This window comes from Monodon monoceros, unplaced genomic scaffold, assembly GCF_005190385.1.
Source record: "Monodon monoceros isolate NGI ecotype Baffin Bay Population unplaced genomic scaffold, NGI_Narwhal_1 Super_Scaffold_21, whole genome shotgun sequence".
Lineage (NCBI taxonomy): Eukaryota > Metazoa > Chordata > Mammalia > Artiodactyla > Monodontidae > Monodon > Monodon monoceros.
This window is the reverse complement of record NW_021703778.1, coordinates 89,257,401-89,285,352: the sequence shown is the minus strand read 5'-3', so window position 1 is coordinate 89,285,352 and position 27,952 is coordinate 89,257,401. Positions and strand designations below refer to the sequence as shown.

The 27,952-nt window shown below is 48.5% G+C and overlaps 2 protein-coding genes and 1 long non-coding RNA gene across 11 annotated transcripts in view; 1 reads left to right on the top strand and 2 right to left on the bottom strand.

Moving 5' to 3' along the window:
• The window catches only part of STARD9 (StAR related lipid transfer domain containing 9), a 127,111-nt gene extending 115,787 nt beyond the window's left edge, over positions 1–11,324 (top strand). Inside the window, exons 28-34 of one of the 4 annotated variants that reach the window (XM_029236885.1) lie at positions 8,540–8,657; positions 8,833–8,954; positions 9,155–9,219; positions 9,386–9,588; positions 9,754–9,833; positions 10,070–10,228; positions 10,720–11,324. In XM_029236885.1, the coding sequence (XP_029092718.1) occupies positions 8,540–8,657; positions 8,833–8,954; positions 9,155–9,219; positions 9,386–9,588; positions 9,754–9,833; positions 10,070–10,228; positions 10,720–10,821 (849 nt within the window). In that variant the 3' untranslated portion in view covers positions 10,822–11,324. The other 3 variants (XR_003795793.1, XM_029236887.1, XM_029236886.1) reach the window with 3 other exon arrangements.
• On the bottom strand, positions 6,726–10,699 carry LOC114903715. The gene is made up of 5 exons (XR_003795796.1): positions 10,438–10,699; positions 10,054–10,184; positions 9,515–9,673; positions 8,684–8,976; positions 6,726–8,533 (listed from the first exon to the last, which is right to left on the bottom strand). It is a non-coding gene; the product is annotated as an uncharacterized LOC114903715 (long non-coding RNA).
• Positions 11,325–11,863: 539 nt separating the features above from the next.
• CDAN1 (codanin 1) lies at positions 11,864–27,544 on the bottom strand. 6 transcript variants are annotated; one of them, XM_029236892.1, is made up of 30 exons: positions 27,420–27,544; positions 26,698–27,188; positions 26,254–26,460; positions 25,894–26,063; positions 25,648–25,761; positions 25,487–25,565; positions 24,944–25,064; positions 24,662–24,771; positions 24,104–24,193; positions 23,146–23,221; positions 22,407–22,612; positions 21,992–22,112; positions 21,499–21,645; positions 21,216–21,382; positions 20,739–20,826; positions 20,404–20,493; positions 20,162–20,216; positions 19,805–19,941; positions 19,617–19,720; positions 19,175–19,333; positions 18,768–18,831; positions 18,523–18,601; positions 18,189–18,337; positions 16,673–16,780; positions 16,482–16,545; positions 16,140–16,321; positions 15,769–15,876; positions 14,408–14,966; positions 13,222–13,265; positions 11,864–11,962 (listed from the first exon to the last, which is right to left on the bottom strand). In XM_029236892.1, exons 1-28 carry the CDS (start codon positions 27,507–27,509, stop codon positions 14,841–14,843), a joined length of 3,702 nt encoding a protein of 1,233 aa, XP_029092725.1. In that variant the 5' UTR covers positions 27,510–27,544; the 3' UTR covers positions 11,864–11,962; positions 13,222–13,265; positions 14,408–14,840. The 6 variants fall into 6 exon arrangements, with proteins under 6 accessions (XP_029092725.1, XP_029092724.1, XP_029092723.1 ...); XM_029236891.1 differs by having other exon boundaries at positions 16,140–16,297; positions 27,420–27,520; XM_029236890.1 differs by having other exon boundaries at positions 26,254–26,457; positions 27,420–27,520.
• Between the last annotated feature and the right edge of the window lie 408 nt (positions 27,545–27,952).

Genomic DNA, 27,952 nt, shown 5'->3' with positions numbered 1-27,952 from the left:
TGTATGAGCTGTTTGTATATTTTGAAGATTAATCCCTTCTCAGTCTCTTTGCTTGCAAATATTTTCTCCCATTCTGTGGGTTGTCTTTTTGTTTCTTATGGTTTCCTTTGCTGTGTAAAAGCTTTTAAGTTTAATTAGCTACCATTTGTTTATTTTTGTTTTTATTTTCATTACTCTGGGAGGTGGGTCCAAAAAGATATTGCTGCAATTTATGTCAAAGAGTGTTCTGCCTGTGTTTTCCTCTAAGAGTTTATAGTATCCAGTCTTAAATTTAGGTCTTTAATCCACTTTGATTTATTTTTGTGTATGGTGTTAGAGAATGTTCTAATTTCATTATTTTACCTGTAGCTGTCCAGTTTTCCCAGCACCACTTATTGAAGAGACTGTCTTTTCTCCACTGTATATTCTTGCCTCCTTTGTCATAGATTAATTGACCATAGGTGCATGGGTTTATTTCTGGGCTTTCTCTCCTGTTCCATTGATCTATATTTCTGTTTTTGTGCCAGTACCATACTGTTTTGATTACTGTAGCTTTGTAGTATAGTTTGAAGTCAGGGAGCCCGATTCCTCCAATTCAGTTTTTCTTTCTCAGGATTGCTTTGGCTATTTGGGGTCTTTTGTGTTTCCATACAAATTTTTAAATTTCTTGTTCTAGTTCTGTGAAAAATGCCATTGGTAATTTGATAGGGATTGCATTGAATCTGTAGATTGCCTTGGGTAGTATAGTCATTTTGACAGTATTGATTCTTCCAAGAACATGGTATATCTTTCCATCTGTTTGTGTCATCTTCGATTTCTTTCATCAGCATCTTATAGTTTTCGGAGTACAGGTCTTTTGCCTCCTTAGGTAGGTATATTCCTAGGTATTTTATTCTTTTTGTTGCAGTGGTAAATGGGAGTGTTTCCTTAATTTCTCTTTCTGATCTTTCATTGTTAGTGTATAGAAATGCAGCAGATTTCCATGTATTAATTTTGTATCCTGCAATGTTACCAAATTCATTGATGAGCTCTAGTAGTTTTTTGGTAGCATCTTCAGGATTTTCTATGTATAGTATCATGTCACCTGCAAACAGTGACAGTTTTACTTCTTTTCGAATTTGTATTCCTTTTATTTCTTTTTCTTCTCTGATTGCCATGGCTAGGACTTCCAAAACTATGTTGAGTAAGAGTGGTGAGAGTGGACAACCTTGTCTTGTTCCTGATCTTAGAGGAAGTGCTTTCAGCTTTTCACCATTGATTATGATGTTAGCTGTGGGTTTGTCATATATGGCCTTTATTATGTTGAGGTAGGTTCCCTCTATGCCCACTTTCTGGAGAGTTTTTATCATAAATGGGGTTGAATTTTGTCAAAAGCTTTCTCTGCATCTATTGAGATGATAATATGGTTTTTATTCTTTAATTTGTTAATATGGTATATCACACTGATTGATTTGTAGATATTGAAAAATCCTGTATCCCTGGGATAAATCCCACTTGATCATGGTGCGTGATCCTTTTACAATTCTATTGTTGGATTCAGTTTGCTAGTATTTGTTTAGGATTTTTGCGTCTATGTTCATCAGTGATATTGGCCTGTAATTTTCTTTTTTTGTGTTGTCTTTGGTTTCGGTATCAGGGTGATGGTGGCCTCATAGAATGAGTTTGGGAATGTTACTTCCTCTGCAATTGTTTAGAATAGTTTCAGAAGGATAGGTGTTAATTCTTCTCTACATGTTTGATAGAATTCATCTGTGAAGGCATCTGGTCCTGGACTTCTGTTTGTTGGGAGTTTTTAAATCCCAGTTTCAATTTCAGTAATTGTGATTGATCTGCTCATATTTTCTGTTTCTTCCTGGTTCAGTCTTGGAAGATTGTACCTTTCTAGGAATTTGTCTGTTTCTTCCAGGTTGTCCCTTTTACTGGCATATAGTTCCTTGTAGTAGTCTCTTATGATCCTTTGTATTTCTCTGGAGTTAGTTGTAACTTCTTTTTTTTTTAATCAATTATTTTTGGCTGCATTGGGTCTTCGTTGCTGTGCTGCACGTGGGCTTTCTATAGTCGCGGGAAGCGGGAGCTACTCTTCGTTGCGGTGTGCGGGCTTCTCACTGCGGTGGCTACTCTTGTTGCGGCGCACAGGCTCTAGGTGCGTGGGCTCAGTAGTTGTGGCTCAGGCTCTAGAGTGCAGGCTCAGTAGTCGTGGTACACAGGCTTGGTTGCTCCGCGGCATGCGGGATCTTCCCAGACCAGGGCTCGAACCCGTGTCCCCTGCATCGGCAGGCGTACTCTCAACCACTGCGCCACCAGGGAAGCCCCATTGATCTTTTCTATTGTTTTCTTCGTCTGTTTCATTTATTCCTGCTCTCATCTTTATGATTTCTTTCCTTCTACTAACTTTGGGTTTTGTTTGTTCTTCTTTCTCTTGTTGCTTTAGGTGTAAGTTTAGGTTGTTTATTTTTCTTGTTTCCTGAGGTTACATTGTATGGCTATAACTTCCTTGGCATTCCTTGGCTTGTAACTGTATCACTCCAGCCTTTGCCTTTGGCATCACGTGGCTTCTCCCTGTGTGTCTCTGTGTACCTGTGTCTTCGTGTGGCCTTCTTATAAGGACAGCAGTCATTGGATGTATGGCCCACTCTAATCCAGTGGGACTTCATCATAACTTGATTGCATCTGCAAAGACCCTATTTCCAAATAAAGTTACATTTACAGACAGCAGGAGTTAGGACTTCAACATATCATTTTTGGAGGACAATAATTCACCCCACGACAAGGGCTCATCCACTTGTAGCATGTATCAGAATTTCATTCCTTTTTATGGCTAATAATATCACATTGTGTGACTGTCACATTTCTTTGTCTGTTCATCAGTTGATGGACATTTAGGTTGTTTCCACTTTTTGCCTATTATGAACAATGCTGCTGTGAACATTAATGTACAAGTTTTTGTGTGGACATGTTTTCACTTCTCTTGGGTTTTACCTAGGAGTTGGACTGAGATCATAGGGTAACTCTGTTTCACCACTTGAAGAACTGCCAGCCTGTTTTTCAAAGTGGCTGCACTATTCTGCAGTCCCATCAACAGTGTATAAGCAATGTATTTCTCCACATCCTAGCCAACACTTGTTATTATTCATCTTTTAAATTATATTCATCCCAGTGGGATCTCAGGTGGTACCTCATCGTTTGCATCATCCTGATGGTTAATGGTGTTGAACTTTTCATGTGCTTATTATAAATTTATAAATTTTTTTTAGAGCAATGTCTTTTCCCATTTTTTGTCCATTTTCTAATTGGGTTGTCTTTTTATTAAGGCAAAGAGTTCTTTATATATTCTAGTATAAGTCCCTTATCAGTTATATGATTTATAAAAAGTTTCTTTATTCTGTGTGTTGTCTTTTCACTTTCTTGATGGTGTCATTTGAAGCACAAAGTTATAAATTTTGATCATGTCTACTTTAATTTTTTCTTCTGTTGCTTGTGCTTTTGGTTTCATATCTAAGACACTCTTGCTCAATCCAAGGTCACAAAGATTACGCCTATATTTTCTTTTAGTAGTTGTATAGTTTTAGTTCCTACATTTGGGTCTTTGATCTGTTTTGAATCAATTTTTGTATATAGTGAGAATTAGGGATCACATTTCTTTCTTTTGCACGGGGATATCCAGTTGTCCCAGCACCATTTGTTCAGACAGATAATCTTTTCTCCCATTGAATTGTCTCAGCACCCTAGTCAAAGATTAACTGACCATAGATGTGTGGATTTATTTCTGGACTCTTAATTCCATTCCATTGAATTATATATCTATCCTTAGGCCAATACCACACTGTCTTGATAACTGTTTAGGTTTGTGGTAGATTTTTTTTTTTTTTTTGCAGTACGCGGGCCTCTCACTGTTGTGGCCTCTCCTGTTGTGGAGCACAGGCTCCGGCCACGCAGGCCCAGCGGCCATGGCTCATGGGCCTAGCTGCTCCGTGGCATGTGGGATCCTCCCGGACCGGGGCACGAACCCGTGTCCCCTGCATCGACAGGTGGACTCTCAACCACTGTGCCACCAGGGAAGCCCCTGGGTTTGTGGTAGATTTTGAAATCAAGAAGTATATATCTTCCAACTTTGTTCTTTTTCAAGATTGTTTTGGCTATTCTGTGTCCCTTGACTGTACACATGAATTTTAGGGATAATCTTTTCAATTTCTGAAAAGTCAGCTGGGATTTTGATTGGGATTGCATTGAACCTATAGATCAATTTGGGGAGGGTTGCTCTCTGAACAATATTAAGTCTTTCAATTCACGAACATGGGATATCTTTTCATTTATTCGGGTCTTCTTTATTTTCAACGTTTTATAGTTTTCAGAGTATAAAGTTTTCGTGTTTTTTTTTGTTGTTGTTAAATTTATTCCTAACTATTTTATTCTTTTTGATGCTATTATAAATGGGCTTGTTTCCTTAATTTCCTTTTTGGTTTGCTCATTGCTACTATACAGAAATACAGTTGATTTTTGTATATTGATGTTGTCTCCTGTACTCATTTATTAGTTCTAATACTTTATTTTATTAGACTCCTTAGGTGATATGACCTTGTATATAGAATATCTGATCTTTTGTTGTTGTTTTCTTGCCTAACTGCCCTGGCTAGAATCTTGAGTACCATGTTAAATAGAGAAGTGGTGAGAGCAGACGTTCTTGTCTTGTTACTGATTTTAGGAGAAAACCATCCAGTTTTTACTATTAAGTATGTTAGCTGTGGGGTTTTCGTACATAATCTTTATCAAGTTGAGGAGATTTCCTTCTAGTCCTAGCTTATTGCTTTTATCATGAAAAGGTGTTGGATTTAAATACTTTCTCCTGTATCTATTGAGATGATCATGTGGGTGTTTTCCTTTGTTCTATTAATATATTACATTGATTTTTCTATGTTGAACTAACTTTGTGTTCCTGGGATAAATCCCACTTGGTCATGGTATATATCCTCTTTATATGTTGCTAGACTCAGTTTACTAGTTATTTTGCTTAGGATTTATTTGTTTAAATGCACAGGGATATTGGTCTATAGTTTACTTGATGTCTTTGGTTTTATCAGGGTAATCTTGGCCTCGTAGAATGAGTTGAGAAGTGTTCCCTCCTCTATTTTCGGAAGAACTGTGAAGAACTGGTGTTAATTCTCCTCTAAATGCTTGGTAGATTTCACTAATGAAGCTATCCCATCTTGAAATTTTCTTTGTGGGAATTTAAAAAATTTTTTGATTACTAAATTTACTTATTAAATGTCTATTCAGATTTTCCATTTCTTCTTGAGTCAGTTTCAGTAGTTTGTATCTTTTTAGGAACTTGTCCATTTCATCTGAGTTACCTAATTGTTGGCATGTAGTTCATAATATTCATTTTTTTTCTTTTTCATAGATGTAAATATCTGAAGTTAAAACTTTCCCTCTGAGCACTGCTTTAGTTGTATCCCACAAGTTGTGAGATATATATAGATATAGACACAGATATAGATATATATCTGTATATAATCTTTGCTTTATAGTAATTTTGAAATTTCAGCTTGTATTTCTTCTTTACCCAATTGTTGTTAAGAGTTTTTCAAAACGTTTTGGTAGAAAGGCCATGTTTTCTGATTTTGTTATTTTTTTTAAGGGAACTTTATTTTTATTTATTCATTTTTGGCTGCATTGGGTCTTCATTGCTGTGTGGGCTTTCTTGAGTTGCAGTGAGTGGGGGTGTGTCTTCATTACGGTGTGTAGGCTTCTCATTATGGTGGCTTCTCTTGTTGCGGAGCATGGGCTCTAGGCACACAGGCTTCACTAGCTATGGCACGAGGGCACAGTAGTTGTGGCTCGCAGGCTCTAGAGCACAGGCTCAGTAGTTGTGGTGCACAGGCTTAGCTGTTCCGCGGCATGTGGGATCTTCCCAGACCAGGGCTCAGACCCGTGTCCCCTGCACTGGCAGGTGCATTCTTCTTTTTTTTTTTTGGCAGGTGCATCCTTAACCACTGTGCCACCAGGGAAGCCCTGTTACTAATTTTTAAGTTTGCCATGTGTTGAGAGAATGTATGATTTCAGAGAAAGTAAAATTTCTTTTTTTTTATATTTGAGGGTTTTGGTCATGAATATTCCATGGGCTTCTAAAAATCTTGTTTATCTTCTTTGTGGTCTGTGTTTTCCTTGCTTTGGGGGTGTATATGTGTCTTCTTTCTGGTAATTTGGAAGCCTTTTTTTTTTCCTTTCTTTTCTTTTCATCATTACTTTTGTATATTTAAATAGTCTTTATTTCTTGATTTAGCAGTTTTCTTTTCACCCTGACTGTAAAACATGAGGAAATCAGTGTATTTCCACCTTCTCTCATTTTTTTCTCATTACCTTTTGTTATAGTATTTCTATACTATTTACAGTGTTTGTATTCAGAGTTCTAGTTCTCATGCTAGATCAAATGGACTCTGCTCATTTGCAGTTCTTTGGCGTACATTCTTTTTTCTACCCTAGTAATTCTTCTTCTTGTAATTTCTTCAAGAAAGACTCAAGGGCACTATATTCTCTAGGTTCTCTGAGTTCATATTTGAAAATGTTTATTGCCACTTAAATGAAAGAATATCTGTAATTAAATACCTAGAAGCAGGATTGCTAGGTGTCAAAGGATATATGTATTTTTAATTTAAAATATGTGATGAATATTTTCAAAATATACCTATTTACACTCTCAAATAACAATATATAAGTGCCTACTTACCCACATTTCTGCTTAACAGTGTTTATTAAGGGTTTTTTCCTTCAATCTTTGTGAATCTCATAGGCATAAAATAGTATTTCATTTTAGTTTTAATTTGCAATTCTCTTGTGTCTGAGATGGGAGTGCCTTTTCAGATATTTAAGAGCCCTTTGGCTTTTTGCTCTACCTGCCAGTGTACTGGGTCCATTTCTGTTAGGTTGTTCTTTTGTTTTGGGTGGCCTTTCCTTATATTAAGACAGTTATCCTTTTGCCATTTGAGAGGCCAGTGGGTTTTTTTCCTAGTTGTTTTTATGATATGTTAATCTAGTTTTTATCAGTCTTTTCTTTCATGGCCTCTGGAGTTTGTGCCCTGTTTAGGAAGGCATTTCTGCACTATGAGATCATTAAATTTAAAAAAAAATTTTCTCATAGTATTATTAAATTCTCCCCCACCCTGTATATTTTTGAGCCACAAAGCATAAGTAATTTGTTTTGGCAAGATGTGTGAAATGGGTCTGACGGTAACCTTTTCTTCAGACGGTGACCCTGTCGTCTCGCAATATTTATTGATTAATCCACACATATTTACTTTTGGAAGTCATCAGTATAGCACTGGGAACAGATGGGATCACACAGGAGTATATTATAGAGCGAGAAGAGGGCCTAGGCCCGAGTCTTGAAAGAATCCCAATAAATCAACTTATGTTTGGGGAAGATGAGCCAACAAAATAAACTGGGAAGGAACACCCAGAGAGACAGAAAGCCAAGATCCCAGGGATTCAGGAAGCAAGGGAAAGGGAGATGCTCAGTAAGATGAGGACTGGGACCTGTTCACCACATTCAGGCACATGGATCTAGCAAAGGCTAGATTTGAGTGCATTGAGAAGGGTATAAGAGGTGGGAGATGGCCAACGGTGACAATCATTTCAAGTTTATCTGTAAAGGACAAAAGAGCAAAGATGCCTGTAGAGGAAAGTTTTTAAAGGTGGGAGAAATTTTTGCATGCTTAAATGCTGATATGAAGAATCTAGTGAAGAAGGAGAGGTGGAGGCAATAAGTGAAGAAAGAGATCAGTAGTGAAAGGTTCTTGATAAGGTGGCACAAAAATCTCAATCTGCCTGAAGTAGGAGAGACCACTTGGATGCTGCAGCAGGAAGAAAGGACGTAAGGATGGAGACAGAATATCTTTGTTCACTTTTTTTTAAAAGTAACACTAGGTTAGGAACCGATGATAGAGGTAGGATAGTGGATGCCTGTTAGATCCAGCAGAGGTCAAGGGTCATGTCATTGAGGAGCTGCTTGTAGTAAAGGTGTGGTGGCTGTATTGCAAATCGAGAGGATCATCCATCCCCATTTGGTTCCAAATTAGGACCTTTGGCTTAGCTGCTGTACCTGGGGCTGGGGCCAAGGGTCAAGCTTTTCTCACAGCCCGTCACTTTTCTTCCCCATCCCACCTTCCACCTCCCACCTCCCAGTTGGGCTTTGTTTGCTGCCCACATTAAACAGAGCTCCAGCCATGGCCTCATTCCTGTTGCTGCAGTGGCGCAGAGGGCCCCCCCACTCACCCCTGGTACCCCATCGTCTCAGGTCCCAGTTCATTCTGATCCCTGTTGGAACTCTCCTACAAGCAACCTTGAGCGTGTGGCTTGAAGGGCAAGGAAACTCTCCAGGGGGACTGGTTTCTATTGCGGTTGACTTCTCAAGGGCATCCAGCAGGGAACACCTTTTCACTTGAGCCTTTATGTTGAAAGCTGTTTGGTGCTGTTCAGAGGCAGAGGAGATAATTCTGCACTGGCTTTCTGGTGTTCTGCTCTTTCCCTGCCTCTGCTCTGGTCCTGAGCATCTTCTCTTCTGCAGGGGGACACAAACTTGCCTGATTCCAGAGACTCCTGGATAGGGGAGGTGTGGGGCCGCTCTGCAGTGAGGAACAGTCAGCTGAACCTGGCCGGCTCTGCCTGGAAAACCTCAGCCTGCAGTGAGTTGTGGGGCAGAGCTACCTACCTGGTGTGGGGACTTTGGGGCTGAGGTCTGCTAGATCCTAGGAAGCCACTGTCCCTCAGGAGGAGGGACATTATTATTGAAGGAGGCCGTTGCTGCCCTGAGGCCCTGATGCTCATGCCGTCTCAAGAGTCTCCACCTGTTCATTGTAGGCCGCAGAGCCTCCCTGGGCAGTTGCTGCTGTTCTCCGTCCAGCCTGTCCAGCCTGGGCACCTCCTTCTCCTCCTCCTACAAGGATTTGGCCAAGCACATCGTGGACATCTCTATGGCTGATGTGAGGTTTCCTGTAGCCGGCTCTGCTGGGTGGGGAGGAAGAAAGAGGAGGGAAGGAACAGGGCAGATGAGGGCTTCTTCAGCAGCTCTCTATCTTTACAAAAGTGGGGAATTCAGTAAATGCTGGCCTGAGGGACTAATCCAAGAGTCTGCTTTGTACAAACTGTGCCCACTAATCTGGTGTGGTCACTGTGTCCCCAGGTAATGGCTGCTTGCTCAGATAATCTGAACCACCTCTTCAGCTGCCAGGCAGCAGCTGGCTGGAAGTAAGTTCCCTTGCACAGTGTCTTCTCCCTGTGGCCCTGCTCGCCTTCTCTCCTTTCCCTTCTCCACCCCGGCTTCCTTGAGTCCCTCACCGTGAGCTCTTCCTGTGACTCTAGAACCCAGCTTTCATCCCCTCCTCCTCTTCCCCACCCTTGGTGTCTCCCCCAGCCCTCAGGGCGAGGAGCAGGACGTGCATCTGTACTACAAGGTGTTTTCTTCTACTCGGCATGGCTTCCTGGGGGCTGGCGTGGTGTCCCAGCCACTGTCTCACGTGTGGGCAGCTGTGAGTGACCCCACCTTGTGGCCGCTGTACCACAAGCCCATCCAGACAGCGAGGCTGCATCAGCGGGTGACCAACAGCGTCAGCCTGGGTGAGCCCAGGGGACAGAGGCAGCAGGGTCAGAGGCAGTGCTCTCAGGAGGCCGGGTACTCAGCTAGGTCCAATGGGGTGTCAGGCTGTGGAATGATGGGGTGTCACAGGGTAGAACCCGGTCTGTCCATGTACCTTCTGACTTCCTGCATCCCTGCCCCTCCAGTGTATTTGGTGTGCAATACCACCCTGTGTGCACTGAAACAGCCACGGGATTTCTGTTGTGTCTGCGTGGAAGCCAAAGAGGTGCCTGCCTTGCTGGTGGTAAAGATGTTGTGGGAGGAACTTGGACTGGTGTGTTGTGAGAAGCAATCTTTGTGGGCATCAGGTCCTCTGGGGGAAGGAGGGCAAGTTGGGCCAGGGTGGGGGTGAAGGCTGGCCCAGTGTTGCCTTCCACGGTACTGACTGCACTGGAGCCTGTCCCTGTTTGTCCCTGTCCCTCCCATATCACGTAGGCTGAACTCACATTGCTCTGTTTCCAGGGGCAACTGTCTATCATGGCAGCTCAGTCTGTGTATGATGCGTCCATGCCGAGACCCAGCAGGGAGATGGTCCGAGGGGAGATCCTGCCCAGTGCCTGGATCCTGCAGCCCCTCACTGTGGAAGGGAAGGAGATCACCAGAGTCATCTACTTGGCCCAGGTGATCCACCTTGTGCAGCTGGCCTCACAGCATGCCTTGATTTGACCCCAGCCCCATGGGAGCTTTCTGTATAGCTGTTCAACATCCTTCAGTACCCAGGATCTGTGGCCTGAGAGCTGGAGACTCAAGGGTTTCTTGGGTCACGAATCAGTGGGAATCAGGAAGGAATGAGGCAGAGTTGATCAACCTTCTTCTGAAGCTGCTCTTACCAGAGCCTGGCGGCCTACATCCTCTGGCTGTTCCCAGGGTCCTCAGGAGATAGATGAGTCATTGTGAGGCAGAGCAGCACCCTCAGTTCCCTGACTTGACCTTTTGTCATTGGGAAGTGAAGCTTTTGCCTAGATCTGAACAGCAGAGCACAGGGCTGTAGACAGTTCAGAGCCTCTCCAATCACAGCAGCCTGGGGTGGCTGCTTATGGCTGAAGTGTGCCCCGGTGCATTCTTCTGGGTCTGTCTGCACCTTTAACTCTTCCCTCTCTGGTTTATTTCAGGTAGAACTTGGTGCTCCAGGATTCCCCCCTCAGCTCCTAAGCTCCTTCATCAAACAGCAGCCGCTGGTTATAGCCAGACTGGCTTCCTTCCTTGGTAGTTAGCATCTCACGGTCAAGATGGTGCTCCAGGACACCCCAGAGATGCTGGGGCAGCTCTTGTTACTCTCTGTATCCTGATGTTAAGAAGAGCCGAGGCTACCTGCTGTGGCGAACTGGGCAGACAGCACTCATCCCTGAGTTGCCAGCGAAACCTAGTCAGTACTTGGTCACAGCTGGCACCTCTGCAGAGCGAGGGGGCCTGAGCTCCTGGCTGTCCAGAGTGAATGAAGTTCAACTCACCTTTTTGGATTTCTCACCTTTTTTGCCCGTCTCTGGGACCCTATGGCATACAGGCCACTCAAGGATCAGTACTGGACACAGCCAGCAGAGCTGGGAGCCTGCAGTGCTCTGACATGGTGCTTACTTAGTTCGGCGCAGCCCTGGGGCTGGTAGGGAAGCAGGAGCCATTGGCCAAGACTCTGCTCAAAATGTGCTCCAGCAGTCAGCTCCACTGTGGGATGGGGTGTTAGGAAACAGAAAACGGTTTTAAAAAACAGCTGCACAAACCAGAACACTGATTTAGAATTGTTTCTCTTCCCTGAATTTTTACAAAATGCTTTATTATTAATTTTTGCTTTGCTCCCCCTCTTCCTTTCCCTCACAGGAGAAGACAATTGTTTGGGTCTTGGCCCCAGTAAGGAGTATAGAGTAATGCTCTGTCATGGAGCCACCACTCCAGAGCTCAGAAGAATGGGAAGACCACTGTAGAAACTGGCTGGATAGATTTGGGGTTAGGGTGGGGGCCTAGCTCTTTGAGGAGGACTTGGGGTGGTGCGTGGGCATCTCTCATTTCAGAGATGAAAAACTGTCTTTTGAAGACGAGAGGGAAGATAGCGGACCTCCTGGAAGGAGGTAAGTGATTTGTTAGGAGGAAGCACATCCATTCCTTACCTCACTCAGAGATTTGGTCCCAGCCTTGAGCACTCCACGCACTGCTGTAGCCCCTTCTATTCTAGGATGGGATGGAGAATGGGTTCAGTTTTCTTGTAACTTAGCCTGGCTGAACTCGAGCTTTGAATATTCTGTATGGTTACCTGAAGTGTAGGGGTCGGAGAGATTCTCAGCTTCAGTTCTGGTGCCCAGAGTCTTTGGTGGGAGAGGGCGACCATATGGGGATTGAGAAGATGTGGTAAAAGGTAAATTTCTGTATAGTACAGAAGAGGTTTATTTTTCTAAAAGTATCTGCAGGATTTTGTTTTTCTCTTACCTCAGATTAAGTTATTTATACATTATTGAAGTTTTTTTTTTTTTGATTGCTTTTAAACTTATTTTTCTGGTTAATTTTTTTGGTTACACTTGATATATTTAACACCCTATTTATGTACTCCCATCTCTCTTCACATGAATCTCTAAGACCACTGATTGAAAAGTGCAGAACACTTGCAAATTAAAAGTCCAATGTGTACTTTTATTCAGTGAAGATTATCCTGGGATAGCCTAAGTGTGTCGTTTGGGCTCAGAATTCAGCCTGGTGATTGTGATGGCAGTAACTACTCATGGCCCAGTTTCAGGCTATATAGTTTACACATGTGTATTGAGTGTTTCCCATGAGCTCAGCACTGCTTTGCACATAAAGAGCAACCAGGTAAGTTGCCCAGCTACGGCCAGCTGTAGCCCAGACATGAACATGAGGGAGGATTCCAGAACAGATTCCACTGCCACACTCAACGGTGACCATAGACCCCTGGAAGGAAGCTCTTTAACAGGTATGCACCTCTAGGGCTTCTGAGGTAGAGCCAGCAATGGGAATCCGAACGGTGGTTAGCCTGGAGGTGACTGTATCCCCTAAACTACAGAAGCCACAAGCCAGGCATATGAGTCAGCAAATCTAAAGAACATTAACTGAGGCTGATCTTACAGTAAAATGCAGAGGTGGTAAGGATAATCCAGGGACCTGACTCCAAATGATCAAGGAGAAGTCAGGTTTTGGTTAAGACAGGTGGTTCTCAGACTTTATTGTGCTTCTGAATCACCTGAAGGACTTGTTACACCCCAGGCTGGCCCCCACCCTAGAGTTTCTGATTTGGAAGAGTGGAGAGGGGCCCACATATTTGTATTTCTAGGATGTTGCAGGTGATGACGAGGCTGCTGGTCTGGGGACCACACTTTGAAAACCACTGATACTGGTAGAGAGCAGGTCTATGGAAAACAACGTAAATACTAATGAGTTCACTAGTTCGTTAGCTGCTTGTCTCTGTAATTCCTTTCTTATCTTACTGCCTGCCTAAAGTAAACCCTTAAGGTTCACACGGGCCAGCGTTGTTTCCTGAATTGGGCCTGTGCGGTTTAACTAAGTGGGCTTTAAACTCAGCATCCTTGGGGCTTCAGGCTTTCCTCCATGCTTGCCTGCCTGTCCCACCTCACATGGAGCTGGGTGTCTGAAGTAGCTGGGTGTCTGCTTACCTCGGGGCTCAGCTTCCTGGGGCAGTGCTTTCGTTCAGCCACACCTGATGGGTGCAGAAAGATAAAATATTTCTTAAAACTGTTTTGGTTCCCAAGCATTCAGAACTTCCAGAATTTGCTATAGCATAAATTGGATTTAAAGGACAAATGAAGAGACGAAGAAAAAAAGGTTCAGATGCAAAAACTTATCGATTAGGATGAGCTGAGGGGAAGGGATGATTACTGCCTGACTGTGCAGAAGCATGATTACAAAGTGGTGAGACACACCCCCGTTTTTAACTTTCTGTGCTGATGGGACCTACTGTAAGGGCTCCCAACTGGCTTTACTAAAGTCATACAGCAGACCTCTTTAGACCCAGAGCATCTTACCCTTCCATGGGTTGGAGACCTCTTTGACAGCTGGGAACTTTTCTCCTAAGAAATACACACATATGCACAGACAGATTTTGCAAGCCACTTCAAGAGGGTTCACTGAGTACCCTCGCCTTCCCCTGACAGAGACTGAATCTCTGCGCACACTGCCTAAGTAGAAAAACCATGAATTTTAGAAGAGTGAATTTAATGCGCATTATCAAGGTAGTGCTTGCTTAGTCAAAATTGGTGCATCATTTATAGACACGTAGAATGCTTTTGTTCTGAGCCAAATCAAACAGCCCCAGCCCCCCAAGAAGCAAGCATCACAAGTGGGCAGTATCTGGTGAGTAGAAACTTCACACATCCTAAACCTTTAAAGGAGTTGAATGAAGTCAATACTGTTGGCAGTGGCTTAACAAGGGCCCCAGGCTCTCTGGCCTGCAGGGTCTCACATGATGGAATATCTAGGCATTGCTAAGTGGCCAACCAATGGGACAGCTCTACCCTGTCAATGCCCACCTCCAAGCCCACCTGAGACTTTGCGGCCTTCTACAGGGACGAGTAAGGTGAAAATAACTAGACATGAAGCCCTTGGTAAAGAAAACAGTTTATTTTAAAAAACTCTAATGTTCTGCCCGTGCTTGGCCCCTGGATGGAGCTAGAGTCAAAAGTTACTACCTGCACGGGACTGAAGGCAGGTGGGGTGCAAGGTAAAAGGCAGGTTTCTGTTGGGCGAGCCCCACATTTGTTGTACGTTTTTAAGGAGATGGCAGTCCAGCTCCTGGTGGTAAGAAAATGTAGACTCCCAAGATTCATGTTTAACTTTACTCACAAGTTAAGCAGAAGTCACTTCCCTCTGTCAGTCATGATTTCCCAAACCACAAAGCTCTAAGAGATGCTGGGACAGCAGCAAGTGGGGCTTGAATCTTGTGCCGACAAGCCCCCACACATCATTTCATAATAAATGCCAACTCTTCTTCTCCAGGACTGGAGTCTCTAGGTTCTTCCACCATAATCCTGAATCGGGTGACCCCCTCCTGCTTCCTTTAGGACTTGGGATGGTGAGCCCACAGTCACGGGGATGCCAGGCTGCCACTCTCTTCCTTCACATGTGAGCAGGAAGCCTAATGACAGACTGAGCTACTTCCACACCAGCAAGGGTCAGGGTGGGCACTTGGGGTGGCTCTGGGGCCTCCTCCTGAGGCACAGTCAGGCTGGGTTCCAGCGCTCTGGCGAGATGCCCAAGGTAGGGCCGCTTCCCAGCCCTAGCTCTGGGCCAGCACAGTCCCCCGGTTTGGCTGCACCAGCTCACAAGCTCTTAGCTGAGGTTGTGGCACATGGGGTTCAGCTAGAAACAGGTTGAACAGTGTTGCTAATTCTTCAGAAAAATCCTGGAATAAGCAGAAAGATGACAGAAAAGGCAGACACAGTTCTAGATTGTTCAGTTCACCCTTTTTACTAAAAATCAATCCCAAATATCAAGCCCTAGCTAACCAGACAACCTATTTTATTTTTTCCCAACTGCCTTCTACCTGGAAATGGACTTGGAAACCTTGTCCCATTAGTACTCTAGGATGCTCAAGTTCCAGCAGGGAGAGTGAACTCTAATGGGAAGCTCAGAACCACTAATGAGTACTTAATATGCACATTATTTCATCTTGAAGAACCCCAGGAGGTCTAAATTATTCCCATTTTATGAATGAAGAAACTAAAATTACTTTGTCCCAAATCACAGTAACATTAAGGACTAGCTGAGATTAAAATCCAGGTTATTCTGATTTTAAAAACCCACACTTGGGAATTCCCTGGTGGTCCAGTGGTTAGGACTCGGCACTTTCACTGCTGGGGCCCAGGTTCCATCCCTGGTTGTGGAACTAAGATCCTACCAGCCGTGTGGCATGGCCAAAAAAAAACCCCACAAACCGCACACTCACTATGCCATAAACTATCTGCCCCTTCCAGCTTGCCTTCCTCCGTGGACACAGTCCTTCATACAATAGATACTTAAATGTGAAAGAGGACCCCCAGAGCAGCCACTTCATTTCAGGGTGGTCCTCAAGAAATCTGACAAAACCCACTGAGCTTTGGGAAGATCCTAAGAATGCCAGGCCCCACCACTTGCCCCCTTTCAGGATAAAAGGGACATCTGACACCTGTTCTCTATCCAGGTAGAAGGAGACGAGGACTCCTTACCCTTGGCCACTGGGCCTCATGGAGGCTGCCTAGGCAGGCCTCTATCTCCATCCGTCCCATCAGACCTTTCTCTACCAGCTCCCGGAGCAAGAAGAGCAGCAGGTCCCACTGCAACACACACAGAGGTAGAGGTCAGGGTGGCTAGGAGGACTGCACAGTGACCTTGATACAAAGGGCAGAGCTGCTGAGGGAGGAGGCGGAGACGAGATGAGACTAAGGGAGTCTGAGCACGGAAGAAAAGATAAGCACAGCCTCAGCAAAGGGGGACTAAACCAGCTAATAACATTTGGGGTGGGGATGGTAGGAGTAACACGACTGCAGAGGCTTCTCAGAAGCCCACTTGCCCCCCTCCCCCCACCTCTCTGGCTCACCTCCCTCGGCCGAGCAGCTGCCAGAAGCCCCACGTTTCTTGGCCTCAGCAGCAGCTGCAGCGGAACCGGCACTTGGAAGTCCTCCTTCCACAGGGAAACCAGCATGAGCAGGAGCCTTCGAGCCTGCCCTCTCTCCAGCTGCTGCTGTGCCGGGGGCCCTAGGACAGGAATTTGATCTGCAACTATGGGGAGAGAGGAATGCCAAGCTCTAAGAAATGGAGGCAGGGTCACGTGGCCCTGGGAGGACACAGTAGAAAAAAGCTGTTTTCTAATCTTGCTTGTACCCCACCCTGAGAACTGGGGGATCCGGCAAGAGAGTGATGTGATAAAAAGGAGCCATACCAACGAGGGATGCTAACTCCACAGAGCACTTTGCCAGATGCTGCTCAGCAGGTGGGCACAGGAACTGGGGGAAAAACGGGGAGACCTTGGACATTAGCACCATCCTTAGAGCAGCAGCCCCAAGCCAATGTGGCTCTGATTATTACGCGCTGGACAAGGATACGTAAGAAGAGCATCTTGCCGTGTCTCACCTGGCGACACCGCAGCATCTGGCCCAGCTGGCCTAGAAGCTGCTCCAGATGCTCTGGGGAAACTCCCTCCTCAGAGTCCCGGGGCCCCACGGCCAAAGAGAGCACATCCTGCAGAGAGGGGTGGAAGCAGAGTAAGGCTTCATGCCAGGCCAGGGCCACAAGGAGGCCACAGAGAATGTGGCTTGGGGTGGGGATCAGCCAGTGGAAAGAGGCAGAAGGAAAAGGAAGACAGGGCTCTGGGGTGAAGTAATGGGCAAAGGTGCCCTTAGACTTGGGGCTTGAGCAGGACAGCACAGCTGGGAGAAGCAACCAAGTGGACAACAAAGGAACAGATGGAGCAGGTAAGCCAAGGGATAACGCGCTGCCAGAGAGCTCAAGAGATGGCACTCATCTTGGGACAGTCATACCTAACCAATTCCCAGACAGCATCTTATTCTGAAAGCATGCAAGGGAACTGTCCTGTCGTGTACATGTCGTACTATTTTCTGTCCCTCATGATTCTCTGTTCATCTTCTCAGGAGAGTCGAGGTTTCAGTACAGAAATCCTCTGCATGTTGAAAACCAGTAGCTAATGGCTGCTGAGAGTTTTCTTCTCCCTCTTACTCTTCTAATTTTAGTCTTTTTTTTTTTTTTTTTTCGGTACGCGGGTCTCTCACTGTTGTGGCCTCTCCCGCCGCGAAGCACAGGCTCTGGACGCACAGGCTCAGCGGCCATGGCTCACGGGCCCAGCCGCTCCGCGGCATGTGGGATCTTCCCGGACCGGGGCACGAACCCATGTCCCCTGCATCGGCAGGTGGACTCTCAACCACTGTGCCACCAGGGAAGCCCTTTAGTCATTCCTTTTTAGTCCCTATTCCAAATCTTTATTCTCACACTACTACCCCAGATCTGGGTCACTAGTTTAGGACTCTGCCCCAATCACTCAATTCTGCTGCTGGAGGACAAAAGCAGCCCAACAATTCGTAAATGAACAAGCATGGCTGTGTTCCAATAAAACTTTATTTACGAAAACAAGCAGCAGGCTGGATTTGGCCCCAGGTTGTCAGCTGACTCCTGCTCTAGACAGTACCAAAAAATTTTTTTTATCAAATTAAGAGCATTGATAGATTATTCTTATTGCCTGTAACTAAACAAGCATCACCTCCCACATAGGAGAACACTTCTGAAACCATATCCCAATACTGTGATGACCGTTCCTTAGAGACTTCCTACTGCACCGGACAGCCATTCCCTACCCCACTCCCATCATCATCTGTGTAACGTGTACTCAGTCAACAATTTTCCCATCTACCCCTTTCCCTTTCACCCTTTTGGGTGATTCAAGTACAGAAGTCAGAGAACAGCAGTTACGAAAACCGTTCAATTCAGTTCTGCCCTACCTAATCCCATTCAATAACAAAATGGACAACACAGAAAGCTGCCACACAAATACTAGAGTTGAGGGAGAGAGGAGGGAGACTAGGAAAAGAGCAGGGAGAGGGAGGAGGGGAGCCGAAGGGAGTAGGGAGCTGTGTACTTTTATCTCGGAGATGAGGTGGGAGGGGAGGGGAGCATGGTGCTCACAGGCACGGGAGCAGCCCCTCCGCTCCCCCCGGGCAGCTGGCTCAGGACCCTGGGCTCGAAGCGTGCGACTCACAGCCGCTTTCACCTCCCTTCTGATCAGCGCTGCAAGTCAGAGGGAGGACAGAAAAGGGGTCATCAAAGCAGCCCTGCACAGGCTCACCATGCCAACCCATGCCCTTCCCTGTTACCAGCTGGCTCTGAGTCCTATCTCCCCCACATGGCCTCCAACTTCCTGCCAGTCCACTTTTGAAAAACTTGGTCAGCCACTCCCCCTCCCTGGACCTTACCTGTGACATTGGCTGACAACCAAGCACAGGCTTTCTCTGTTGCAAGCCCCACAGCAATGTTCTCTGCACTGCTCAGAACCTGTGACACAGAAGTTCTGAGTCAGGGGCAAGTTAGGACAATGACGAATACCCAAGTCCAGGAGTGACCCACCTGCCACCAGAAGCCTCACACATACAACCCCGCAGCACTCCTCTCCCACCACCAACCGCCCAGCCCGCTAACCCCAGGACTCCTTCCTACGTACAGCTGCCGGGGTCTCCTCAGGGAGCAATGCCCTCACGGCACCAGGGCTCTTCTTTTGGCAGAACCTGAAAGGAGACAGAGGTCAGTGATGTCTAGATGCATCAGCCTGGCCCACTATAGGAAACGCCCCAAGTGCAACAGTTGCCCGAGCTGGAAGGGCTCTGCCTCAGGGGAAGGCACCCTCAGCCCTCCGGCCCCACCCCAGATGCCCTTCCAATTCAGCTCTGGACTCTGGGCCCTAAAACCTCTAAAAACCAAGATAAGAGCCTACAGAGCAGGCAAAAACACAAAAAAAGCAGGGTGGGGAGAGGACCAATAAAGGATGAGTATAAAAGAGGAAAAAGGGACAGGAAAGTAAAACTAAGAGGAGAGTGGAGATGAGAGGATTCAAACAGACTGGCGTCTTACTCCCGCCCCTGGGTCAATGCCTGGGCCCCGTGAGGGCACAGCCGGGAACACAAGATCTCCAACAGTTGGGCTGGATCTCCCCCTTCCTGTCCCTGCGTCACCAGCTGCTCTTGAAGAAGCGACTCTGCCTGGCGCACCAGATCTGCCACCAGCGTGGCCCTGCAGTAGGAACAGCAAGGTTCTGAGGTAGTTGGAAAGGGTGAATCAGAAAGGGGCTGCAACTTCAACCTGCTGCAACCTGGTCAGAACTAACTTGAAAGAACGTCAGCAATTTTAGCCTCCCCCCGTCCCACCTGGCCCTTGTCCTCTATCACCCGCTCCCCTGTCGCCCCTCAGCTGACTTTTCTCAGTTTGGCAGCAAGGTGCTATAAAGGGGAGAATTGTAAGGAAATGAGACTGGGGACCCTCAACACCTCCATTCCCAATCCCAACTCATCCTCACTTGATATGCTTGACACAGTTCGAGCCGATTCTCTCTGCCACGAACTCCACGGTCCTGCGCAGGGAGGGTGGCTGGTTGTGGAAAAAGGCTTGAGCCAGCTGTGCCTGTTGGGAGGAGGGGGCAGGGCAGTGAAGGGCCCGCTTTCCCTTCTCCACTGCGCGGGCCCCCGCCTCCGCCCTGCCCCCTACCTGCAGCCCTTGGGTGGTCCGGGGAGGCTGGGCTCCCAGGCCGGTGGTGGTGGTGGTGGGGGTGATTTTCCTGACGAAGCCCCCACTCCGTCCACTGCTTCCTGATACCCAGGAGGCGAGCAGTTTGCGGAGCTCTCCTGCATCAGAGAAGCCCAAGTGTTTAAGTTCCAGAACTGTCCCACCCTCCCCAGCATCTTGACTTTTAAGCATTTAGGGAATAGAAAGACTGAGGCACCAGGGAGCGCCTAAGAACAGAACAATGTATTGGGGCGCTGCGCCCACAGGGTGCCTTTTGGGTACTCATGAAGGGACAGGCCAAGGACCAAAGACCCTCTGAGGGGAGACCAGTATCCTCACCAATATAGGGGCAGCAAGTGTAGAGCAGGTGCTGGTCCACCACAGGCATGCTGTCCTGGGGGAGAGAACAGGCCAGTGTTGGGAAGGCAGGCTTCCCTTCCTCCCCAGTGTGCCAGAAACATAAAAGTCTTATATAAAAGACTTCAGTCTCTATTCTGGCTTGTCTCCTGCTGGGCCCTACCGGGCAGCCTGCCTCCTTTTACTCTTGCTTCCCATGGCTCTGGCTTGACCCCAACACTCACCAAGCCATGCTCTGAAGCTACTGTGTCCACCTCAAAGGCATCCAACTGATCCTCTTCCAGAAAGAACAGGTCCTCAGGGACTGTAGGAATCTGGCAAGAGATTAGGGCAGTGCAAGTCAGCACTTCAGAGATTCGTCACACCTCCTACCTCATGGTTCCAGGGTTTAGACACCAGGTTCAAAGCCACCTTCCTCTGAAACTATGGCAATCCCTATCCCTCCTCTGAACCTTCACCTTCTGGCCCCAACCTTGTTCAGACTCATACATTCTCCCTTTCCCTGTCTTCAGCCACAGTAGTCACCCCCTTCTCCAACCTGGACCCTCACTCCACCAACCTGGAAAAGCCAGCCCAGGACAGCCAGCAGCAGCAGCTTGTTCAGGAAACACATCTCCCCTTCATTCTCCTTTGACAAGACCAAGCTCCTAAAATGTAAATGAGGGTGTGAATGGAGTCTGTGCAAAGAGAGAAATGGAATACAGTAACAGAAAGCTATCACTGGGAAGGTACTTCTCAAAAACAGACCTAAAAGGGACTGCTGTTGTACAAGAAACCAGGTCTCATCACCCCACCCAGATCTGTACTCCCTTCCGAGCTGGGCCACAGTAGGAACAGAAGAGGGCCAATCAAAGTGCAAATATTCAATAACTGCCCACTGTCTTTCCTTGTGGATCAAGGCCTGGCCTCTTCCCTGAGGGTCAGTTATGGCTACGGTACCACACAGGAAGCACAGGCTGCTTGACCCTCTTCATAAATGGCAGCCTCAGCAATGTTCTCCCCGCACCCTTTTCTCAAGCCTGCTCTCTCTACTCACCGATGCAGGTGCAGCAGGAGAGTGAAGACACTGCGGTAATAGTCCAGCATGGGGACGATGTGGTCAGCCAGGGAAAGGAACTCCACCAGCCAGGGCACCGTGAGCACTGCTCGCCGGGCCCGCAGCCCCTGCTGCAGCAGAGCCCGCACATCCAGGACCGGGGGCACCTGGCAGGGCCAGTGTCAGTCAGTGGGTGGGTCAGTCCCAGGGGCTGGGGGAAGCCTTCTAACGCCATTGCCTTGAAGCTCCTCCCAGCTCCCTTCTTACCAGAGCCCCCAATCACCTGGCTCCTCAGGGCCAGAATGGTGTCCTGGAGCTCACGGGTCGGGGGTGGTTCGGGCCCCCGGTATGGCAGGAAAGCCACAAAGCCCAGGAATTTAGCCAGAAGCCTCAGGCTGAGCAGCACCACAGCAAACTGCCTCCGTTCACCCTGCAGGGCATCAAGAAGGAAAAGGTCCCAAGCATAAGGCTTCTAGAACAAAACCAAATCTGTGGGACTTCTCTGGTGGTCCAGTGGTTGAGACTTCGCCTTTCAATGCAGGGGGTGCAGGTTCGATCCCTGGTCGGGGAGCTAAGATCCCGCATGTCTCACAGCCAAAAAACCAAAACATAAAACACAAGCAATATTGTAACAAATTCAATATAGACTTTAGAAATGGTCCACATCAAAAAAAATCTTAAAAAAAAAAAAAAAACCAGATCTGTTACAGATTTCTTCTTGAAAATATCCTTTCCCCCCTAGGTCAGAACCCCATCACCTCCCTCTGCTTTCTAACCTGCCAGTCCACGTCTGATTCCCCGTCTTCATCACTGGGCTCAGGCTGAGGCAGGGCAAGGCTGTTGAGCTCCCGGATCTTCAAACTCAGGCTATCCATGAGATGCTGATTAAACTGGAAGCTATGAAGAGGAGGGGGAAATAAAGGTACTGGAAGAAGTGTAGGAAGGACCAGAATAGAGAAGAGGTACTCCAGATAGAAAGGCTCAGCAGGGTAGACAGAGGAGGCCAATGAGGTTATGGGTGAAAGAATGAGAAGGGAAATGGAGGCAGGAAGTGTGAATTAGAAGGAGCCCAGGCAACACCCAGTCCCACCCTGTTATATTCCAGACAAAGGAGAGAAAACGCTGCCCTTCTGTGAACACAAACCTCTTCTGGCCTCTGCCCCCACTCTCTGCAAGACAGGAGACCTTTACCTGCTGGCACTCAAGATGAAGTCCCTGAAGAAGCCCTGACAGCCTGGGAAGGTGGGGGGTGGGCAGGGCCCTCCACTGCTCTGAGGGGCCACAAGCCGTTCCTGCAGGCGCCGCAACCGCCCCAGCTTGTCAGCTCCAAGCATATTTAACACATCTGGAGCCTCGCCCAAGACAGTGCCCCCAGCACCACCAGGACTCTGACACATCTGGGGCAGGGGGAGGAAGAGAGAAATCAAAAAACCAGTGAGTTTTTCTGGAAAGAAGGACTGAACAAAATGAGGAGGAAGCGATGAACCCTGTGTCATAGATATGTTTTTTGAGGTCTGGATTATATTCTTATTTTTATAGGTGAAGAAACGGAACCTGTAAGATTCAACATCTGCCTAGGGTCACAAGAGCTAGGATTTGAAACCAGACCTGAGTCCTAACCCTGTGCTTTTTCTACCACAGCACAAATCAAGGGCAAGAAAGTAGCGAGGTGCTGAAGGAAGGCCAAGAGAGCCGGGTGTCTGAGGAGGCCCGGGGAGGCAGGAGGTGCAGGGCATGGGAGAGAGCGCTCCGCCTCCTCGAGCTGGCTTCCTGAGTTTCAACCACCACCCAAAGAACAGAACTCTTGTTCAATCTCCAGCCAAGGACCTGCCTGCTTGCCTGCCCTATCCCAAAGTGCCAGCCATTACTTGGCTGCCTGTAATACATACTGTCCACTGTAGATTAATCAGTCTCCCGCTAGGGCTATTACCTGGAGAAGTTGTTTTTGGAAAAGTCGAACAAAATGGCTGTGGCTGCAGGCTGCAGAGAGTTGACTCATCATGGCTCTGAGGAATAAGAGGCAGGGATGGAGTGTGATGGAAGGAGGAAGAGGGAGAGAAAGATCTGAGAGAACAAGCCAACCCTTGGGCCTTTCAGCCCTTTACCAGGGGCTTGAGCAGACCTCTGCCAGAGCTGGCTGGCACAAGGCTATGGGAAAAGGTAAGGGACACTCTCCTCAGCCCCAAGGCCCCTCAAAGCTAGAGATACACTTAACCAAACATGAAATAATACCACCCCTCTCATCTTCAGTCTACACTGAATGCCAGTGAGCTTCACAACCAACGTGGACAAGAGAATATTCTTTCTGTATCCTAGTTATCTAGCTATGCAAAGTTATCTGTATTGTCAAATGAGATGATGGAGAAAATGGAGGTCGGAAAGGGTCTAAAACTTGGGCCAAAACTCAAGCAACGTGAGATAAGAGCATTCCACTTTTTCAAGCATTTGCAATCACAGAGCAAGTATGAGTGACTTCTGAGTGGAAGGAGCTGGAGAAACAAATCGTTTTTTTTTTTTTGCGGTACGCGGGCCTCTCACTGTTGTGGCCTCTCCCGTTGCGGAGCACAGGCTCCGGACGCGCAGGCTCAGCGGCCATGGCTCACGGGCCCAGCCGCTCCACGGCATGTGGGATCTTCCCGGACCGGGGCACGAACCCGTGTCCCCTGCATCGGCAGGCGGACTCTCAACCACTGCGCCACCAGGGAAGCCCGACAAATCGCTTTTGAGTAGAGGCAGAGATGGCAGTAACTGAAGAGATTAAGGAGGATAGAAGAAAACAGCTTTGCCCGGGAAGGACAAAGCCTTCCTTCAATCAGCTACCCAAGCACCACTAAGCTGCTCACTGCTGGAAGCAAGAAAGACAAGGTGACCGGTGTATGAGCACGTACCTGATCCTGCTGCCCAAGCCCTTCTCAAAATCCCAGCCAGGCTCTTCATGGCGATCTTCCCACTCTCGAAGCACCTCATAAAACACATCCCTGACAGACACATAAGAATGTCCGATCAACTGAAGCACAGCTGGCCTAACTCATTCTCAGGAGTGCCTTCCCTAGCTCAGAAGAACTGAGGACAGGACTATCCACAGCCCCATTCCTTATCCTCTCCAGGGTTCTCTATGTGATAATGCTACAGACCCGGTAGCAGTACACCACATGCTTCACATACTTCTATGGGCAGTTAAAGTTGATCTGGCACTCTCGTCTGAGAACCCAGTGACTAGAGTCATACACCTGCGAGAAGGCTGCTAAGGTCAGAGGTTCAAGTCCATGGGCATGAACAGAATGAGGCTAAGTGGCCCTTATGATGTTTGCCAGGAAGGGTCTGGTAGTGCTAAACTACCACCTGTTAGTGTCAAACTCCTAGTTTCTATGAAAATGACACAGACTGCCTATCCCAGAGAAAATCCTGCTTCATCCCCTTCCCCCAAAGTTCCCTTTTCTTATCACCTCTGTTTTTTAAAAGTATGAAAGGCTCGATCACTGGAGAAGTTGGCACGATTGTCAGTTTCTGGCTGAAAGGAGACAGCTTGTGCAGAAGGTGGCATCGCCAGAGAGACCTAAAACATGGCAGTGACAATTAGGGACTGAAGCTGGCAGAGTTCATGCTCAGAAAACTTCATCCCCATTCCAGTGCAAATGACACTACAGTGATGTGAGCTGGGCTGCCTGAGTTATGAGACCAGAAAGGGTCAGGTCCAGGCTAGTAGATGTCTAAGATGGGGTCACTACCTTGGCAACACTGCCCTCGTAGGCAGCTCGCAGGTGGCCTTGCAGAACTGGTGAGAAGCACAGTAGCCGTTCATTCTCAGCCAACAGCTTCAAGGTCCCTTTGTCCAGGTGGGAAAGAACGCTACAGGGACAAGAGCACAAATGACCAAGAATGGGACAGACTGAAAATAGGAAGCTGGCACCTGCACACCACACAGCGTGTTACCTGGAGCATGGAGCAGGTACATGAAGAAAAGTCATGGGCAAAGGATTAAAGATGGAGGCAAAGGGGAAGGAAATAAGAGAGACCTAATGGAGCAGCGAACAAGAGAGCAGGGCAGAAACATTAGATAAACCCAAAGGTCAGCTACCAAGACCACTGGGGGCAGTTTGATTCTTTCAAGGGCTAAATTCATAGCCTTGACACAAAATTGAAGGTTACGTGTAGGAAAAGGTCCAGGGTCACACCACACCTGTGTTAAGCACAAGCATGTACCCCAAGTAACAAGAGAACCAAGTGGACAATGGGAATAAGGCTCAAATGCCTCTGCTGGGGAAACTCACTGAAACTGATGCTCCAAAACCTGCACTGCAAAGAAGACACAATCATGGACACTCTGGAACAGAGGGCTTTCCAGGGAATCTAGAAGGACAGTACCAAGTTGTTGGCTAAGAATGATTTCATTTCCCGACCCCATTTCTCAAAAAGAGGCTTGTTCACCAACCTACGGCTCCTGGATTTGGTTCAAGGTCACTGTCCTTGGCAGCCACCATCCTCCGGGCGGTAAGGAGCTGAAGGACGAAGAAAAGCTCCAAGAAGAGGTTTGGTACCAGGTTTTCTAGATAAGAAAAGAAACTCCAGGGTATTGAACATCATTCAGAACCAAGGCTCAGTCCTACATGCTTTATCAATTTTTTTAACCTGTGGTTCTACAAGTATCTCCATTTCAGGGCCCTTTGCTCTCACTCACCTGCAATGCATGAAGAGTAGACAAGGGCTACCAGCTCCAGACGCTCGCGGGAGGATACTCTGGCAGGGTCAGCGGGTTCAGCTGTGAGGTTTCCTGTCCGGCTGGGGTGAGGACATCCTGATTCTGGGGTGGGACAGGCGGAAGCAGGTGATTGCTGCAGCAGCTTAGAGCTATGGGGAAAGAAATGTCACGTATAGTCAGCCTGCCTTCCCCTCCACAGCTATACTCAGGTTCCTCAAAGAGACATCCACAGACCAGGAAACAGACCCAGGGTTCCCAGGAGACAAATCAATCACAGAGAAAAGCCCTGCCAATCCCCCACAGAGGCAGCTGACATCCCAGGGAGCAGCAAGGCCATACCGCTCCTTCCTGAGCATCTCCCGCTCCTCTTGCAGACTTCTGCACCCTGGGGAAAGGCTATGGCCCCAAGGGCTAGTGTCCAGGACTGAGGGTTGGGAACTGGGGACAGAGTTGATTGGGGGTGAGGTGAAGCAAGTCTTGGGCTTGGAGAGTGACCGCTCTTCGCTCACCGGAGTTGGGTTGATCCTGCGTGAAGGCTTGGTCCTGCTGAGGAGTAGCCACAGGTTTTTCTGATATTCCTTTCTTCAAGCATCTCCCCCTCCACCACCACCTCCACCACAACAGCCTGGACCCCCTGCAAAATGCCCGTCACCACTATAGTTATCTCATCCCCAACCTTCTAGCCATTACCACGCTTTACTACAGAGCACCCAGCCTTAGTTTATTAACTCCCCTAGTAGAGCCTTCGTGCCACCCATCTCCCGGTTAAGGGCTGATTCTCACCCTGCAGAGTCGGGGGGAACCGAGCCTACGGGAGGGAATTCCTCCAGGTTGCTGAGGTTTGGCGGATCAGAGCGCGCGAGGCTGAGGCTGCCGGGGCTGCCAGAGCTCTTGGGCCTCCGGCTCCCGGCCCAGGGCAGGCTCTCCCCGCTGACCCCCTCCTCCAGGGCCCCGGGGCCGCGGCCTCCTCGCTCACGGGCCGGCCCCGGGCCCCGCCTCCTGCCCCCACGGCGGGCCGAAGGGGCCTCAGCGGCGGTGGGGCTCGAAGGCTCGGTCGGAGGGAAGAGCTGGCTGCGCGCCCCGCGGCCGCCCCGCGGCGGGCCCCCGGGTCTCCCTGGCAAGGCTGCCGAGGACCCCGAGGCCTTGGCGGGGGTTGGGGGGCCCTGCGGGAGGACGCGGCTGCTCTGTTCCCTCAGGAAGTTCAGCAGGAATGGCACGAATTCCTTCCGCAGCGGCCGAAGTGAGATCAGCGCGGCCGCCTCCCCGGGGTCATCCTGAGGGAGAAGCAGCGAAGGGCGAGAGGGTCAGCTGCCAGCCCGGGGCCGCAAGCAGCCGGGGCCGCAGGGCGCGCTGAGAGGGGTGGGCGGCCGGGGGTAGCGGCCCCTAGCTGGAGCGCACTCGGCCCGGGCTGACAGCCAGGCACCCTAGAGGAAGAGAACGAGAGGGGTGGTACCTCCCGCGGGAAGGAGATTCGGGCCAGTCTGGGGGCGTGTCGGCGCTGTTACCTCCGAACTCTGGGCGCTGCGCGTGATCCACCGCACAGCGGCTGCGACCGACAGCTCCTCTCGCAGCAACGACTCCAAAACGGCCGCCATCCCGGTGCAGGCGCTCGGAGGCGATTGCGCAGGCGCAGGCGCCGGCGCGCCACGGGCGCCCGGGGGGCGGGGCGACCGTTGGGCCGCGGGGTGTAGAGGGCGGGACCAGGGCGGTGGGGCGGGACTAGGGCGGGACCGAGACCAGGACCTGGGCCGGCGGCAGCGGCGCTTCAGCAGGCTGAGGCTCCGCACAGGCTTTGGCTCAAGGCCGCGGATGGGTCCGCGGTTCCCGACAAGAGGTACGGTGGTCCCCCAAGTGCAGCGCACCACTATCGGTGAGGCCCGGCCCCGGCAGCTCTGGCCCGAAGGCGACCTGCCGGGACTCGGGGACGCGGCGGGGAAACCAAGGGCCCGGGAGAGCGGCCGGACGGTAAAGGTGAACGATTCTCCAGAGAAGATGCCTATATTTTCTACGATAAGCACATTCTTTTCTTTCAAGAGTC